The sequence below is a fragment of the Bos mutus genome, chromosome 1 (assembly GCF_027580195.1).
Source record: "Bos mutus isolate GX-2022 chromosome 1, NWIPB_WYAK_1.1, whole genome shotgun sequence".
NCBI classification, from domain to species: domain Eukaryota; kingdom Metazoa; phylum Chordata; class Mammalia; order Artiodactyla; family Bovidae; genus Bos; species Bos mutus.
In genome coordinates, this window is record NC_091617.1 from 70,342,007 (window position 1) to 70,361,223 (window position 19,217).

The following is a 19,217-nucleotide window of genomic DNA, read 5'->3' on the forward strand; positions in this document are numbered from 1 at the left end:
AGAGGTAATAGTGTCTCATACAGGTCTAGCTGTGGTACCTGTTCCCACCAACCAGACTGGGATAATCCTTGTAATTCACTAGGCTTTGGATAGAGTAAACAGAAGTACTCAGTAGTGGGGAATACTAAGCCCTAGAGTGAACATTATTTCAGTCCTACCTAACAAATTTCAAAACCAAGACCTTGCAAAAATCAGACAGTTGCAAGTAACCTTACAGCATTACAAACAAAGCTTAAGAATATTTATAGGAATGCAGAAATATCTAGTACCCAACAGGATCAAAATGTCTTGACTCTAATAAAAGTTTTGCAAGGATGTGGGAAAATATGACCTGTAATGAGGAGGTAAATGATTCAGTTAATGCTGATCATAGCTGTATTCCTTATGTTCAGAAAGGTAAATAGAAAAATGGAAGATACTTGAAAGGACAGTTGACCTTTTAAAAATTAAGACTACAAAGTATGAGATGGAAAATATTCTGGATGGAATTAATGGCAGATTAATGCAGAAGAAAAGATTAATGAACTTGAAATCATAGCAATAGAAACTACCAAAAATATAAAACAGATAAAGAAAAGAAATGTAAAAAGCGAGTAGAACATTAGTGAGTTGTGGAACAACTTCATGTGACCTACCATAAGTCTAATTGGGTTATTTCTAAGAGATACCTGCATCCTCAACGTTCATTACAGCATTATTTACAATAGCCAGGATATGGAAGCAACCTAAGCATCCATCAATAGGTGAATGGACAAAGAAAATGTGAGATATATATTTCTGAAACTGAGATGTGTATAAATGTGTATGTATTTGTGTGCATTTGTGTATATATGTGTATATACACATGTATATGGATACCCATACACAGAGACACACACAATGGAATGTTATGCAAACATTAAAAAAAAAAGAAGAAATTCTGCCATTTGCAACAAAACGCATGAACTTTGAAAGTGTTGTGCTAGTAAAATAAGTCAAAGAAAGACAAATGCTGTATGATCTCACTTAGATGGGGAATATAAGAAAAACTGAACTCAGAAACAGAGAGTAGATTGGTCATTGCCAGGGGTGAGAATGCAGGAGAAATGGGTGAAGGCAGTCAGAAAGTACAAACTCCTAGTTGTAAGAAGAGTTAAGTTCTGAAAATCTAATGCATAGCATGGTGACTGTAGTTAACAAACTGTGTTGCTGAGAGAGTATACCTTAAATGTTCTCACCATGCACACACACTGAAAGGTAACTGTGTGAGGTGATGGACATTTTAACTAATATTATTATGGTAATTATTTTTCAAAATATACATATATCAGATCTTCATGTTATATACCTTAAGCCTACACAATGTTATATGTTGTATCTCAATAAAACTGAGCAGGGGAGGTGTAACGGAAATCCCCAAGGAGAGATGAAAGAGATGGAGATGGAAAAAAATATTTGAAGAAATAATGACTGAGAAAATTTCAGATTTGATGGAAACTACGAACCCACATATCTACGAAGCTCAGTGCAAGAAGTATGAAAGAAACTATATCAAGGTACAAGATAATAAAATTGTTTAAAACAATGATAATGAGAAAATCTTAAAAGCATCAAGATGAAAAAAAAAACAAACACATAAAATACAGAGGACCAAAGGTAAGAATAACAGCAGATTTCTTGTCGAAAATAATGCAAACAAGAATTTGGAGCAGCAGCATCTTTAAAATATAGAAAGAAAAAAAAATCTGTTTCTTTATACAGTGAAAATGCCTTTCAAGGTGAAGGTGAAATAAAGACTTTTTCAGGCATAAAGGTTGAAAGAATTCTTCACCATCAGACCTCCAATACCAGAAATGTTAGAAGAGATCCTTTAGGCAGAAGGAAAATGATACCAGATGAAATCGAGGAAAGAAGAACACTTGAAATGATAACTACATGAGTAAAAATAAGTTTTTTTTCCATATTATGTGAATTTTTCCAAGATAATTGACAAAAAATAACAACAATGTAGTGTAGCATCCATACCATGTCTAAGAATAAAATGTATGATCGCACTATCACAAGGTTGAAGGTGAAAAATGAAATACACTTTAGTAAGGTTGTTACACTAAATGTAAGGTAGTTTAATGTCACTTGAAAGTAGACTGATACAGTAAAGATGTTTACTATAAACTGAAGTAACTGCAAAAATAACAGTCATAGTTAATATGCCAGCACAGCAGATTAAATGGAATTATAAAAAAATTCAGTCTATTGGAGAGAAGGCAGAGAAAGAAGATAAAGGGAACAAAAAATAAAGATACAGAGAACAAGATGAATTAAACTTAACAATATTAATAATCATATTAAATGTAAATGTCTAAATATCTCCATTAAAAGGCTGAGATTTTCAGATTGGATAAGAAATCAATACCTAACTGTATATTGCATATAAGAAATGAACTTTTAAAACAAAAGATAAGACATGCTCACACTGATCAAAGGAAAGCTGATGTGGTTATATTAATATTAGGCAAAGGGATTCAAGAGCAAAGATTGTCACAAGTGCTAAAGACTATCACCATTTTGATAAAGGGATCAATTAATCAGCAGGAAATAATAATTCTAAACATTTATGTCACTAATAACAGATTCAAAATGCAAAGAAAAATTGGTTGAACTGTAAGGTGGAATAGATGAATCCACACTTATAGTTGGAGATTTCAGTACCCTTCTCTCAGTAATTGATGTGATAAGTAGACAGAAAGTTGGTAAGGATATGAAAGATTTGAACAAAACTGTGAACCAACCCCCTGATCTAATTGGCATTTATGGACCATTCCATCCAACAACAGTGGAATACATGTTCTTTATAAGTATACATGCAGTATTTATCAAGATAGATCATTCTAGGCTATAAAACAAGCCTCAATAAATTTAGAATTCAAGTCTTACAAAGAATATTCTTGACTGCAAATGAACTAAATTAGAAATAAAGAATAGAAAGATCTTTAGAAAATCTTCAAATATTTGGAAACTAATTAACACACTTCTAAGTAATCCATGGATCAAAAGAAGAAAGCAGAAGGGAAATAAAGTATTTTGAACTGAATGAAAATGAAAACATAACATACCAGAACTAATGGGATACTGCTAAAGCTGTGTTTAGAGGGAAATTTGTAGCACTAAGATGCCTATCTATTTTGAAAGAAGATCTCAATTAACGTTTTCAGCTAAGCCTCCTTAATCTATGATGAGCACGTGAAACCACAGTAGAAGGATGGAAATAATGAAGGTCACAGCAGAAATTCATGAACTAGAAAACAGACACACACAGTAGGGAAAGCTGGTGAAACCAAAAACTTGTAGTTTAAGATGGATAAAATTGATAAACTCTTTAGCCAGACTGATTAGAAAAAAATAGGTACTGTTAGAATTAACATCCCGGGGCTTCCCTGATGGTACTGTGGTTAAGAATCTACCTACCAATGCAGGGAACACGGATTCAATCCCTAGTCCAGGAAGATCCCACATGCCTCAGAGCAGCTAACCCCGTGCATCACAGCTACTGAAGCTAGAGCTCTGGAGCCCCCAAGCCGCAACAAGAAGCCTCCACAAGGATAAGCCCACTTACTGCAACAAAGAGTAGCCACCGCTCTCCCCAACAAGAGAAAACTAGCACACAGCAATGAAGACAGCGTGACCAAATAAAAATACATAAATAAGTAATTAACAAGAATTAACATCCCAGTGTCAGAAAAGTATTTATTGTTATACATTTCATTTCTTTAGTTTTACAATTTTAGATTGTATAAGTTATTCAAAGATACTGATTGCTGTGTCTTACTTGGGAAATGTTTTAGATTTTTTTTGTTCTGGTTTTGAGTTTTTTTGATAGAGCTCTGCTGCTGCTGCTGCTAAGTCGCTTCAGTCGTGTCCGACTCTGTGCGACCCCATAGACTGCAGCCCACCAGGCTGTCCTGTCCCTGGGATTCTCCAGGTAAGAACACTGGAGTGGGTTGCCATTTCCTTCTCCAATGCATGAAAGTGAAAAGTGAAAGTGAAGTTGCTCAGTCGTGTCCGACTCCCAGCGACCCCATGGACTGCAGCCTACCAGGCTCCTCTGTCCGTGGGATTTTCCAGGCAAGACTACTGGAGTGGGGTGCCATTGCCTTCTCCAGATAGAGCTCTAGTCTAGGGGAGAAAGATCTGTTGAGTGTTACAGTTCAAAAATTTTATTGCTTAATTCATTTAACTTTGCTAAGGTGGTTTTTGATATGTGTAGTTTAGTGTTGTCATGAAAAAGTGTAGGTCCATGGCTGTTAGCCAGTGGGTCTTAGTTGCAGCATGAGAACTCTTAGTTGCAGCATGTGGGATCCAGTTCCTTGACCAGGGATCGAACCTGACCCCCTGCATTCAGAGCACAGAGTCTTAGCCACTGGACCACCAGGGAAGGCCCTAAGGCTGATTTTTGAGATTCGGATACCCAGAATAAAAGTTTTTGAACCATCACCAAATAACCCTTTGACTAATAGAGCCCTCTGTGAAGGCCAAAATGCCATTTAGACCAGTTTGCCTCATTTTCATTATATTTTAGTTTAAATTCTAGTTTAAATTCCGGAGAAGGCAATGGCACCCCACTCCAGTACTCTTGCCTGGAAAATCCCATGGACCGAGGAGCCTGGTAGGCTTCAGTCCATGGGGTCACTAAGAGTCGGGCATGACTGAGCGACTTCACTTTCACTTTTCACTTTCATGCATTGGAGAAGGAGATGGCGACCCACTCTGGTATTCTTGCCTGGAGAATCCCAGGGACGGAGGAGCCTGGTGGGCTGCCGTCTATGGGGTCTCACAGAGTCAGACACGACTGAAGCGACTTAGCAGCAGTAGCAGCAGCAGTTTAAATTCATGTTAAAAATATTCTCAGTTTTTGGGAAGTTTCCATATTTTTATGTCTATGGAAAATAAACAGTAAACAAAACTCATTAATTAGAGAAGCTGAAGATCATAATGCCATCATAAATTCTAAATAGCACTGTCAGGAATATACTTTGTGTTAGTTCTACTTATTATACTTAATTTTCAACTAGATAAATATTGGCTATCTTATTTAACCTAACTGAATAGGGGAATCTCTTTGACCTGGCTTTGAATCTTGTCTCCTCTCCTTACTAGCTACTATATTGTTTATCCACCTGATACTTTGTTTACACATTTATATAACAGGGCTAAGAGTTCCTACCTGATAGGGATCTTGTGAAAATTAAAGAAAAGAGTGTGTATAAACTACTGAGCTTAATTGGTACTCAAAGAAAGTTACCTTTATTATTACTGGGTCATTCTATACATCTTTGTTGACAAGATAGAAAATATGTGTTATTTTGATTTATATCTAGTTGTATGCAAAGAGAGTGCATTGATAAACTTGTAGCAGAAGGTCTCTAGTGAAATTTCTTAGGGATTTGCTGTTGTAATCTTCTTAGTCAACATTTTTATACTTAGATAAAAATACAGAAGATATTGTTATCAAGTTCATAAATGTTACATAAATGGTTGACAGATTGGGATTTCAGTTAAATCTCAACAGCCTAGAAAAAAATAGACAATAGCCAGAAAGATAAAATTTAATAGAGATAAATATAAGTCCCTGGATTTAATTAGTGAAAAGTCAATTACTTGAAAAAATTGGATGGGAGTTACTTAAAAGTTTTCTGCAAAAAGTTCAAATGAAAAATATAAGGATGAATAGGCAGAGCCCTGGGTCATTGAAACTATTCAGTATGATACATGTCATTTTATATTTGTCAAAATCCATAGGCTCTACAACACAAAGAGTGAACCCTAACTTAAACTATAGACTGTAGTTAATAATAATGTATCAGTATTGACTTAATGAATTGTAACAAATGTACCAGACTGATTTTAATAATAGAGAAAACTGTGAGTGTGTTTGGGAGGGATGGGGAGTATGTGGGAATGCTATATTTTCTGCTTAATTTTTCTATACCTAAAATTGCTCTAAAAAATGAAGTCCATTAGTTTAAAAAATTATATATATATATATATATATATATATATATACTATAAATGAAATGAGCTGCTAAAAAGTTAATGAAATTTTTAAACCTAGAAACTGGAAAAAAAATAATGTAATTTTTGGTAAAGAAGTTAGTATTGCTGCTGTTTTCTCTGAGTATTTCAAAAGGCAACTGATACGATGAATGGTTTGGAAAACCATGTCTTGAGAAACCAAGAAAACTGTACATATTTCTTTGGGAAGGAGAAAACATATGGAGGAGGGTGGTTGCCTTCTAAGTTATGAGGGACCCTTAGTAAAACAAATAACATATTTTTTGCAAATATTGTAAGCATGGACAATTGGTGAATTGTTTGGGGTCAGAGAATCAAGTTTCTACTAATAAAAAGGAAATATATTTAACAGTACATTAAATGAGATGACTTAAAATAATGAACTTCCTTCCAATCATTGAAAGCATTAAAACAGTGGCTAGATATTTGAAAAATACTCTCATTGGAACAGTGGTTTAAATTGATCACTTCTCAAGTTCCTTGTGAGTCATAAGATTATAAATCTTTGACCTTTGCTAGTTAGTTCTGTTACTCCTGTGATGAACAGGGAAGAAACAACATGTGAAAATACAGCACTTGGTGTCACTGTCAAATAAAAGAATTAGGATGCTAGCTCTGGTGGGTAGAAATTAATGCTGGTTTTTTCTCTTTGTGTAAGTGAATCTGAAGAAAACTTGCATGTGTGTGTGCATACACATGCACACATGTATATAATGTTCATATGTATGTGTATGTGTGTGTGTATATGTGTGGTTTTATAAATAAATATGTATATATGGATACATTTATAATGTAAGACTAATTTCTGCCACCTGTGCATTTTTACTTTTGGCATAAAACACTTATTTTAAAATGTTTTTTTACCATGTTAGTTTTTAAAAGAATCGTTACCATTTTTTCCATTAACTCTTTGTATCCAAAAAAGAGTGCTGACCTTTGCTTTGACTTCCTGCCCGCAATGCTCTATCTTACTCACTACCATCTTACTTGCTTCTTTGAAGAACAGGAAATTACCAGAGTGATACCTATCATTTTAACCCAATACTGGGTTAACTTTTTATCATAGTTTTCAAGCTTATTGAATAATGCTGTATTTATTCCTGAAGTTTCTTTTCTCGGTACCTGTTTTGTTACCAAAGCAAAGATTGATAAGGAAATTACATAGAAATTCTTATTATGAGGAAATTTCACGCCTCAGAGTATAATTTCTTCAGTTTACTTTTAGTAAGCTTCTATTAAACACAGATCACATCTTGTGTTTTCTACTTAAAACTGAGGATGGACAAGGAATGAAAATTGTTTATAAGGGGTGGTGTGTTTGACGTTTTTGTTCATCTATATAGCAGTCTTCTGGTTTTGTTTTTTACATCTTCCTCATTCATTTCTTCTGGACTGATATTTGTATTCTTTTTGACAGGCAGTGATGGTTTCGGAAAATTTTAATATAGAGGCTCCCAACTATTTGTCCAAGGAATCTGAAGTTCTCATTTATGCTAGACAAGATTCACAGTGCATTGATTGTTTCCAAGCTTTTTTGCCTGTGCACTATCGCTATCACCAGCCACATATTAAAGATGGAGAAACTTTTATTGTGGTCCATAACCCTGATTTATTGATGTATTGTGACCAAGGTAAGGGTTACAAATCTTTTTGGAGAGTTGAAAATAAGAATGAAGCTATGGTGGTAAGTCAAGAACAATGATAACAAAGTCATGTTTCTTTTTCCTTTCTGTTAAACTTTTTGATTGTAAAATAAAGCACTGATAAGGAAAAACTTCACAAATATATAGTTTAGTGAATTATTAGAGGGGAACTAGCCATGTAACTACCACCCAGGTCAAGAAACAACTTTGCCAGTCAGCGTAGCAGCAGCCCCACAGGTCCTGTCCCAATCGCCTTTCCTGTAAGAGTAACCCACTCTCCTGACTTTTAATCACTTCCTTATGTTTCTTTTATACTTTTATTACTCAAGTGGGCATTCTTAGACACGATGGCTTAGTTCTGCCCATTAAGAAAATGTTATTTCCGTTAAGTCTATTAATTACAGATTTCCCCTCTATTTCATTCTTTAAAGAAAATTTTATCTGTTGAAGAACCAGGGTCATTTGAGACCCTGTCATTGTTGAGGTTTGGATGACTATACTCATTAATTCATCTGACTTCTTCATTGCTTGGAAATTGGTAGCTAGCTTGAGAGGTGTGATCAGATTCAGGTTTGATTCTTTTGGTAAGACTATAGGTGGTGCTGTGCTCTTTTATCAGAGAAGGCAATGGCACCCCACTCCAGTACTCTTGCCTGGAAAATCCCATGGATGGAGGAGCCTGGTAGGCTGCAGTCCATGGGGTCGATAAGAGTCAGACACGACTGAGCGACTTCATTTTCACTTTTCACTTTCATGCATTGGAGAAGGAAATGGCAACCCACTCCAATGTTCTTTCCTGGAGAATCCCAGGGACGGGGGAGCCTGTTGGGCTGCCATCTCTGGGGTCGCACAGAGTCGGACACAACTGAAGCGACTTAGCAGCAGCAGCAGCAATGTGCTCTTTTATGAGTGGGCATATAATTCGTGGTGTGTTTCTTTTTTCAGCCATTGATGCCTCTGCTGATTTCTGTTTCTTCGTACTGATATTGCAGGATTGCATACTGATATTGTAGCTGTTCGTGCTTTGTGTCCACTTGCATGTATTTTAGGGATACTTTATCACCTAGGTTTGTTGTAAAAGTTGTCTACGAGTTATTGGTTTTGTGTAGAATTGTTCTCCTTTTATGTGTGGATTTCAGCAAAGTAAAAAACTGCTCTCATCATTTTCAGTCTTCCTAGAAACAAAACTTTAGGAAGTCCCTTTCAGATTTTGGTTCTTTGTATCTCCAAATTTGGGCTGATTAAAATGTTTACAGAATTCAGTAGCACTGTTACTAAAGACTGACAAGAAGTTTTTAATCACATACTTGCTGTCATCATCTGTTTCATGATGAGAAAAGTTAAAAAGTATTCAACTGTGTTAACTTTGTTCATCCAACCTAGTTTACTGTTTGTTTTAATGGTCACCTTTTACCTACCCTAAATAAAGTTTGGAAAAGTACCCCCTCCCAAGAGAGCATTTGGGGTTCTGGAATTGTTCATTTTTTTGGTCTGAGAGTTCTTTCCATGGCTGTGTTTTATCTATGGAAATTTATCTGGTTGTAGGTTTATGATCTGTTCATTTTTCTGAGTTATGTTATATTTCAAGAAAAGTTTAAGTTAAAAAAAATGGCCCCTGGTGTAGTGGGATTTGTTAAGAAGTCATGCTCAACTTCTTCACAGTCTTTGTAATTTTATAATTTTCTAGGCATCCACTTAGAACAGTCTGTTAAAATAAAACAGCACATGATAGCTGAGTCCAAATCATGTACATTGTGTATTAAAATGTTTGAATAATCATATCCCAACATGAAAGACTGACTTGGCTTCTAGTCCAGATACAGGTTTTCTGATATGATTTTCTACCACTTTTTCTCAGAGTTTCCAGTCTTGAAATGCTGGGCTCAGTCAGAGGTGACAGCTCCTTGTACTTTGAACAGTAAGGATATCTGCCAATGGAACAATATGAAATATAAATCAGTAAGTTAATATTTTGGAGAAAGAAATGGCAAACCACTCCAGTATTCTTGCCTGGAGAATCCCATGGACAGAGGAGCCTGGTGGGGTACAGTCTGTGGGGTCGCAAAGTGTTGGACACAACTGAGCGACTAAACAACCACAACAACAAAGTTAATATTTTATGTTGTTTTAGGTCATGCGTCCTCATATAAAACTCCTTCTATAGTGTTTCTGCCGCATTTAAGGGATGATAATTTTATATTCTACCATAGGAAGCTGTTTTGTATTTGTTTTTAATGTTGTTTCTTTGTTACTGTTGGCAGTAGTCATAGAATCATATAATTTGCAGGCATGGAGACTGAGAGTTAGTCCCATGCCTCATTGATCCAGGGCTAAGTGTAGTTGATGTGCTTTTTAAAAGTGTGAAATGGCAAAAAAAAAAAAAAAAAATAGTGGTGTGTCCATCTGATTTTATTTAATCAGTAAAACTTCACTATATTTAGAACTTTTTATTAACTTTTAAGTAACAAAATGAATTAGTTAACTTCATTATATTACATAGGACAAGTGAACAAAGGAAAGTAAAACTGTAAAGTTGTATCATTTCAACTGTGATTAAGTTTCTAGACAGTAATATTGTTATTATAAATCTAAATCTAGGTGGATGCAGGCCATTTTTAGAGTTTTAACCTCCCAACTTATTTTCAGTTATTAAACTGAGTAAGTATTAGCAGCTCATTAACACTGACTTGGTCAGAAGTCGAGACACAGATGTAGAGAATGGGTGTGTGGATACCAGGAGTGGGTATTAGAGAGGGTGGGATGACTTGGGAGATTGGGATTGACATATATACACTACTATGTATAAAACAGATAACTAATGAGGGCCTCTTGCATAGCACAGGGAACTTAATGAGTCTGATTCTGTTACATTAACTGAAATGTTGAATCTCAAAGAATCGTTCAGGTAGTGTTACATGTAGTATAGCAATGCGAAAAGTATTTAAAAGAAAAAAGAGAAAGTTAAGTTAAAAATCAAAGAAGTAGTGGTTTCATCTTAGGATGTTGATCTTGAATGTATCTAACTTCTCTGTCTCTCTCCCAAGGTATACAAGAATTTGACTCTACAAGTTCCAGTGGGGCTGACCATACATACCTCCTTAGTGTGTTCTGTGACTCTGCTCATTTCCATCCTGTGTTCTACTTTGATCCTTGTGGCTGTTTTCAAATATGGCCATTTTTCCCTATGAATTTTATGCAGTTAAATACTTTCCATAAACCTAAATAAGACTGAACTATTTGTGACTAGAAGTGTTCTTCTAGAATTATGTCATTACTTTTGCCTTTTGTCTTCATTTATGGCTGATATTATGTTTACTAGAGGAAATTCTGGATCATTCTCAACTAATTTCAAAGTTCAGTGCTCTATTGTGTAGACCTCTAATAATCCTCAAGCATCAGGGGCCAATACAGGAAACTTAATTCTGTTAAATTAATATTATTTATGAGAAGTGACTTAATCTTCATTTGGGTTATAAATAAGTACTTTATTAGAGACAAATTATTGCTAAAAATTGAGAAAATTGTTATGAATAAGACTAATTTGGATGAATCAGAGTTTATTTAAATGTTAGTTTTATAAGAATATTAATTTGTGCAGTTTCAAAGAAAATCATTAAAGTAGGACTTCTAAGAAATTAATATCAAAATTGATTATTCCTTGAAGCTTTTCCATTCTCTTTTTATAATACTGCTTTTGAATATATGAATTGGCAAAGGATTGATGGAGTTAAATACTAATATTAAAAAGTATATTTTACTAAGTTGTATAGTTACAAAAGTTTTTGAGTCTTCAGATGATTTTTTTTAAGAACAAAAGGTGTTGGTTTATTGTTTTTCTTTGGAAAAATTAGAAAATAAAGCAAATGCATAAGCTAATTAAGAAATAAAAGGGCAAGCATCTTCTAAAACAGAAGCCAATAAACTAGGATATGTTTTGTATAGCATAATGGGATATGATATACTTTATATATGCTATCACTGGTTAATTTCCTAAAACCCATTCTGGTATTTTTTAATGGGAATAAATATTTCTAATTTGCCATGTTAACATGTTTTCCAGGTTTTTTTTTTCCTCAGTGGGATTAATATAGTGGCATTTAAATAGAATTATATACTAGTTAAAATTCAGTACCATTAATACCATTTTGGAATACGGTTAGTCAGGTGGGGGAACCCGGTACTGTTTAACCTCTTAAGTGTGTTTCTTTGTATGTGCATGTATGTAATAGTCATTTTCTTTTGCACATCAAAGCCAAGTTCCTCAGTATTTAAATGTTTTCATTTCAGTTAATATTTGAAATGGTGGCTTGGGGTATGATTCAGCTATTTTTTCATTTATATGGGTATTCAGAAGTGTAACAAAAGTGTGAATGTGAGTGAAGATACTTTAATATGAGTTTTTTTGCCTGATAAATGCTGGCAGATGATATCACTTTGATGCAACAGAGCATCAGATTTTGAAATCTTTATACTGTCTTCTTTGGATTACTTAAAAAATGAAAATTACTTTACTTTTTAAATCAGTTTCTCAAAGAAAACAGGTACTGTTCTCCTGGTCATTGTGTTCCAGTATTGTTCCACTTGTATGCTGTATTTTCTTAAAGTATCATGTAATGTTTTCTGGGTGAAAATAACAAAGATTACCTCAACTAAGTGTGGTGGTGGGGTAGAGATTGTTTTGTGTGTGTGTGTGTGCCTTTCAGCCACTCTAGTAGGAACTTAGATTATTTAGTTAGATCTAATGGAAGATAGTAGATTTCATGACTTGGGAACTGAGAAGATTTATTTCTGCTGTAATGATTTCAGAATGTAATGAGTTTAAGGATTACTCTAGTCAAATAGTCTATTCATCTCATGTTACTCATCTATATTTATGACTGATGCTAATTGATATGATGTGAAGATAAAGAATGTAAGGTGAAGTGACTAACACCCATGTGTGCGTGCATGCTCGGTGTCCCACTCATTGCGACCCCATGGAACCTGCCAGGCTCCACTGTCCATGGGATTTCCCAGGCAAGAATACTGGAGTGAGTTGTCATTTTCTTCTCCAGGGGATCTTCCTGACCCAGGGATTGAACCCAAATTTCCTGCATCTCCTGCCTTGGCAGGCAGATTCTTTACCACTGTGTCACAAGGGAAGCCCCACACCTATCTGTATTATCCATCAAATTTATATACTACCGGCAGGTAGTTGAATGTAAGATTTGGTAGGCTGTGAGAGAGTGAAATAATATAGAGGATTGTCCTAGTCCATGCTGTGTTGGTAGGTTTAACTATCTATCTGATTTCTTGTACCTTACTTCTGGGATTACCTTTCTCCTGAAGTATATCTTTTTAAGATGTTCCTTTAGTAAGTCTCCGGTTTGTAACATCTCTGTGGCTTGTGATATCTCTGTTTTTGCTTGATGATATATTTATTTCACCTTCACTTTTGTTACTAAGAGTTTAACGAGGTATGTGCTTCTAAGTTCAGTTACTTTCTTTAGGTAGTTTGAAAATAGTTTTCCATTGTCAGATTGCACACATTGTTGCAGTTGTGAAATCTATGCTAAATTTAATAGTTGTTTCTCTGCAGGGGATGTCTTTTCTTTCTGGGTTCTTTATCTTTGGTGTTCTGCAGTTTTACTTTGATGTGTTTGAGATTTCCTTTACTTAACCTGTTTGGGATTCACTTTGCTTCCTGAATCTGAAGGGTCTTGTCTTTGATCAATTCTGGAAAATTCTAAGCCATTGTCTTATCATATACTGCTTCTTTTGTTTTTTCTCTTTTTCTCATTATGCATACAATATACAGTATACCCGCACAATCTGTCCCCATGTCTCTCAACTTTCCTTTCATATTTCCTTTCTCTTTGGGTTGCTATCAGTAATTGCTTTATATCTGTCTTCCAGTTTATTAATTCTCTCTTTAACTGTGTGTAATGTACTATTTAATCCAAACATTGGCTTTGGTTTCAGTTATATTTTTTATTTCTAGAAGTTTTACTTGACTCCTTTTCATAGTTGCTTGGTGAATTTTTTTAAAATAGTATCTTGTTTCTTGCTCCTCTCTTACTTTGCTTAATCATTTTAATAAACTTATGTTATATTCTGTAATAAATAATTCCAAAATCTAAACTTCATGAGCTTCATTATTCTCTTTGTGGTTTCTGTTGATTCATTCCTGGCTTATTTTCTCAGACATATTGTAGTTTTATTTTGGGTGCTCATGTGTACCTTTTGATAGCCTGTTTATCTGTGGAAATCCTTTCAGTCCTCTGTTGAGAGTGACCCTGTGCAATAAGGATATATATTTGTTTCTTCTAGACCTCCAAGTGTTACCAGCCTGGGAGACTTACTTGACTTGAGGTTTCCTGGACAGTGTAGGTACTATAAATTTGAACTTTCAGAGCTATGTGAGGGAAAACTTGTGGTTATGAATTCTAAAGGGGAAGTTTTTTTCCTCTTGATGCCAAAATCCAGGCTACAATATATCCTGGGTTGGTACAGGGGATTTTTTTCTCCTAGTCTATTCTCAGAGGGTATAGTCCTCTGAATTTTCCAGCCTTGTGCAGGATTATAGTCCCAACTCTTTGTACAGACTCATAGCCTTGTCTTTGGTCTCTTGTCTCCTGGGCGTCCAGGAAAACCATAGAGATTTGAGGTAAGTAGGTTCTTTCAACAAAACACAAAACAACAGACTTCATTGACGTGGTTACTACTTTGGTTTCTTGATCCTCCTTTGGGTTGAATCCCATCAGAGGTTTGGAAGTTTGGAAGCCCATCAGAGGTATTCCTTTCTCTTTGTTTTAATTGGAAGATGATTGCTTTATAATATTGTGTTGACTTCTGCCATATATAAACATGGATCAGCCACATGTCCCCTCCCTGCTGAACCCTGCTCCCATTTCCCACGCCATGCCACCCCTCTAGGTTGTCACAGAGCACAGAGATCAAATTGCCAACATCCGCGGGATCATTGAAAACGCAAGAGAGTTCCAGAAAAACATCTATTTCTGCTTTATTGACTATGCCAAAGCCTTTGACTGTGTGGATCACAATAAACTATGGAAGAATCTGAAAGAGATGGGAATACCAGACCATCTGACCTGCCTCTTGAGAAACCTGTATGCAGATCAGAAAGCAATAGTTGGAACTGGACATGGAACAACAGACTGGTTCCAAATAGGAAACAGAGTACGTCAAGCCTGCATATTGTCACCCTGCTTATTTCACTTATATGCAGAGTACATCATGAGAAATGCTGGGCTGGAGGAAGCACAAGCTGGAATCAAGATTTCCGGGAGAAATATCAATAACCTCAGGTATGCAGATGACACTGCCCTTATGGCAGAAAGTGAAGAAGAACTAAAGGGCCTCTTGAAAGTGAAAGAGGAGAGTGAAAAAGTTGGCTTAAAGCTCAACATTCAGAAAAGGAAGATTGTGGCATCTGGTCCCATCACTTCATGGTAAATAGATGGGGAAACAGTGGAAACAGTGGCTGACTTTATTTTTCTGGGTTCCAAAATCACTGCAGATGGTGACTGCAGCCATGAAATTAAAAGATGCTTACTCCTTGGAAGGAAAGTTATGACCAACCTAGACCATATTAAAAAGCAGAGACGTTACTTGGCCAACAAAGGTCCATCTAGTCAAGGCTATGGTTTTTCCAGTGGTCATGTATGGATGTGAGAGTAGGACTATAAAGAATTCTGAGCACCAAAGAATTGATGCTTTTGAACTGTGGTGTTGGAGAAGACTCTTGAGAGTCCCTTGGACTGCAAGGAGATCCAACCAGTCCATCCTAAAGGAGATCAGTCCTGGGTGTTCATTGGAAGGACTGATGTTGAAGCTGAAACTCCAATACTTTGGCCACCTGATGCAAAGAGCTGACTCATTGGAAAAGACCCTGAGGCTGGGAAAGATTGAAGGCAGGAGGAGAAGGGGATGACAGAGGATAAGATGGTTGGATGGTATCACCGACTCAATGGACATGGGTCTGGGTGGACTCCAGGAGTTGGTGATGGACAGGGAGGCCTGGTGTGCATGGGGTTGCAAAGTGTCAGACATCACTGAGCGACTGAACAGAATGAATACATTGAGGAACTCCTCTGTGAATAAAACATAGAGGCCTTAATTTGCAAGGAGGTGGGCCTTAATTAGCACCAAAATACATTGAATTACAGGCAAAAAGAAAATGGATAGTGGATGAATTCTCAGAAACAGATGTCCTGGAGCAGGTTCATGTAACAAGAATCGTCTTTCAGTGTCTTTGGTTGGCACAGACCTGACTGGAGACAATGCTGAACTACATGAGGGACTGGCGGTCTCTCTCAGTATAGAGACTACCCCCCAAAAAAAGAAAGTGGGAGAGAGAAGTGGAACACATCTCCAAACTACAACTCCCGACAGGCCCCGCGTGAACTCTCCCACTGGGAGGTGGTGCCGGTCTCCGCCCAGTGGAGCTCGGGCTTCGGTCCCGCCCCTCTCCGCTCCCCGCCGTCGCCCTCCCCCAGGGTTGTGGCCACGCGCAGCGGCGGTGGTTGTTCCGCTTCCCCTCTGGCCTGGGCCGTCGCCATTGCCGAAGGCTCCCTGCCCTCCCCTCCCGGCGCCCGCGGGGCTCGGCTGCCGCCTGGCCTAGCAGTAGCAGCGGCTGCGCTCCAGCGCGGCTCCTCTTCCCTTCCCGCTTCCCCTTCCCTCCCCTCCCCGCCCCGCGTCGCGCGCTTGCTCTGGGCGGCTCCGGAGCCCGCCGGGAGCTCGGCCGGAGGCTCCTCGCTGGGGCGGGGACCTTTCCTCGCCTAGGGTAAGTCTGCAGACAGGCCGGGACGCGGGCCGTCGTTCTCATTCCTCCTCGCTTCTACGCGGCCTGGCCGGCGTGAGCGGCCCGGGGCAGCTGACCTGCCCTGCGCGGGCCCGGGAAGCCGCCACCTGCGTGCCTGGAGCCGCAACTCTTGGGGCGGTGGCTCATTGTCTGCGCCCTCGGGCTGTTTTCTTCTCCGGCTCTAGCCTGAAATGGGAAGCTTGCTGGGCTGGTGAGATCTAACTCTTCCTGGACCCGGCCCTGCCCTGAACCCTGTCGCGCCACCGTCTCTGCCCTCTGTAGATCTCCCTTCCCTCGCGTTTCAGCGGCCTTTTCTTCATTTACTTTAGTGTTCGACGAAACGTTTCGGGTTTTATTCCTTGATTTTTTCGTTTCTTACCGAGTCCCAGCTCCTCCTTATCTCTCTGGTCATCCCAGTTTCTTTGCCGAGGCACATTGTCTAGAGCCGCTTCATTCTTTTCTAAACTGCAATCTGTGATCTCTTCCATATTCCGCATCAGTAGAAAACGAATAGTTTTCCGAGGGTTTGAGAGCCTCCGTTTAAAAACAGAACTTTCGGGTCTTTTCGTGATTCCTTTTGATCCTCCGCCAGGAGGTGAATATTTGCTTCTTTAGGTAACTTAGCTGAAGGTTGGCTTTCACCATGTTTAGCTTTCTTTAAAACAACACATACACACAAAACGTTGTCGAATGTTCCTCAGTGCGCTCAACCTTTTGACTCATTCTTTAAAGATAGAGTCATCCAAGAGCTGAAGAGTGGAAAGCAATTGCCGTTGTCGTCAGTTGTTGTAGGGTTGTACTACCGGCCCCGTATCTTATCTTTAATGGGAATACTCTGGGCAGTGCGAACGTGATTTCTTTCCTCCTTGATAAATAATGCCAACTCCTATTGGTTTAGTAATCTCATTTATTTTACAAGTAATCTTTTTTTGTTTTCTTTTTCAACCTCTGTGAAAAGACAATCAAAATGGTTAGGCCTAAAATTAGACTCCCACGAGCTGTGTTTTGGATCAAGGTTGTTCACGTCACGTTTTTTCCCCTGCTCTGTTTGACTCTTCCGCTCTTGCAAGTAGGCAGGATATTGAAATGTAGAAGAATTTGCTCTGGGGGTTTTGTTGTTGCACGGTTATTAAAAGAATAACATTAAGTAAAGTTAGATTGGGATGAAGACAGCGAATGGTAATTTTAAAAGCAGGTTAGAACTTGTCAACTTTTCCAAGAGCTCTGTGGCTTTTGTAAATCACACTCATAATCCCTTCTATATATTTTGTATCTATGAAAAAATATATATCTAAGTGAAACGTTTGTTCATGTTCTCCTCTTAAGGGTATTAAGGCAACTCTTAAATCCTTAGTTTTTAAATCTTTGTTGTTTTAACTAGCCAGAAACACAGACTTACATTATGAAAAATGAACCTTAAAATGTTTCTGACCTGTAACATATGTAGATCTTAAACCCACTTTCAGGTTTTGGTGGAAGAGGTTGACCTAAATTCAGTGTATTTTCAGGACTGTCATTTTGGTAGCGTCAGTTGTCCTTAATTCATTGAGAGGTCTTCTTGGCCTAAGGGGTTAAGGTCTAGAAATGTTGGAGTGTGCAAGTAGATGTGTTGATGTCAGTTTCTCTGCCAGTGATTTCTATAATCTGATACTTTTACTGAGGAAGAGTTCTGGGTATTCTGCTTCTCTTAGGGCCCTGATTCCAGTTTACAATTATTCAGAATTATTCTTCTGGACTTTTGACATTAAATGTTAACCTTGCAAACCCAAATTCATAAAGTCTGTAATTGTAGTCTATCTACTGAACAAATGAATAGGGGTTCCTGTGATTCTCTAGCCTTTTTGATGGGCAGATTTCCAAGCAGACATGGTTAGCAGTGGTGTATGTATCTTTTCAATTATAATTTTTTTAAGAGAAAACTTGGAACTTGTTCAGGTAGCTGGGATAAACATTCAGTTATTCTTTTTTTTTTTTTTTAATTTTTTTTTGGCTATGCCGGGTCTTCATTACTGCAGTTGGGCTTTCTCTAGTTCAGTGAATGGGGGCCACTCTCTAGTTGAGGTACGCACGCCTCTCATTGAGATGGCTTCTCTTGTTGAGCATGGGGGCTTCAGTAGTTGTGGCTTGCCTGCTTAGTTACCCTGAGGCACGTGGAATCTTCCTGGACCAGGATGGAACCTGTGTCCCCTGCCTTGGCAGGTGGATTCTTTACCCTTGGACCACCAGCGAGGTTCTCTATTCTTTTTTAAAAAGAGAGAGACCTTGTTCAAATAGCTTGGGATAAAATAGGTATATATTGTTAAATTCTTCCTATGTTTAATCTGTCTATATTGATTATTCTAGTATTTGAATATAACATTTCTTTTGGCTTTCTGAATTTTCTACTTTTGATTAAAATGTGAAACTGTACCTTGTTTTCAAGTCTTTAAGGCTTTGGGATTCTGATCAATTTGTTTTTAAAAGCTCTTGCAGTTAGTTACAGGGCTAATTCCAGACTAATCAAGGAGGATGTTAAGTTACTGGCAAATCTGAGTTGTCCTTTGTATCCTTCTTGTACCTTGGTAGAAGCAGAAAGAGATGCAAAAAAAAAAAAAAAAAGAAGAAAAAAAAATAGCCCCTGTTGCCTTGAAAAATACTATTTTCTTCTGTGATAAGAATTGAGTGTCACCACTTCTTCCTTTTAGGATCACTAACCTGAGTAAGAATAGTTAAGTCTGAATATT

General features: G+C 37.5%; 2 protein-coding genes across 2 annotated transcripts in view; both read left to right on the plus strand.

Annotated features, from left to right (window-relative positions):
* The window catches only part of PIGX (phosphatidylinositol glycan anchor biosynthesis class X), a 26,841-nt gene extending 12,785 nt beyond the window's left edge, over window positions 1-14,056 (plus strand). Inside the window, exons 5-7 of the mRNA XM_070359016.1 lie at window positions 7,466-7,679; window positions 9,550-9,650; window positions 10,736-14,056. Of these exons, the coding sequence (XP_070215117.1) occupies window positions 7,466-7,679; window positions 9,550-9,650; window positions 10,736-10,879 (459 nt within the window). The 3' untranslated portion in view covers window positions 10,880-14,056. The remainder of the gene's footprint in view (window positions 1-7,465; window positions 7,680-9,549; window positions 9,651-10,735) is intronic.
* Window positions 14,057-16,182: 2,126 nt separating this feature from the next.
* Window positions 16,183-19,217, plus strand: part of PAK2 (p21 (RAC1) activated kinase 2) — a 91,397-nt gene continuing 88,362 nt past the window's right edge. The window contains exon 1 of the mRNA XM_005897818.3: window positions 16,183-16,476. The gene's annotated coding sequence lies outside the window, so the exon portion shown is untranslated. The remainder of the gene's footprint in view (window positions 16,477-19,217) is intronic.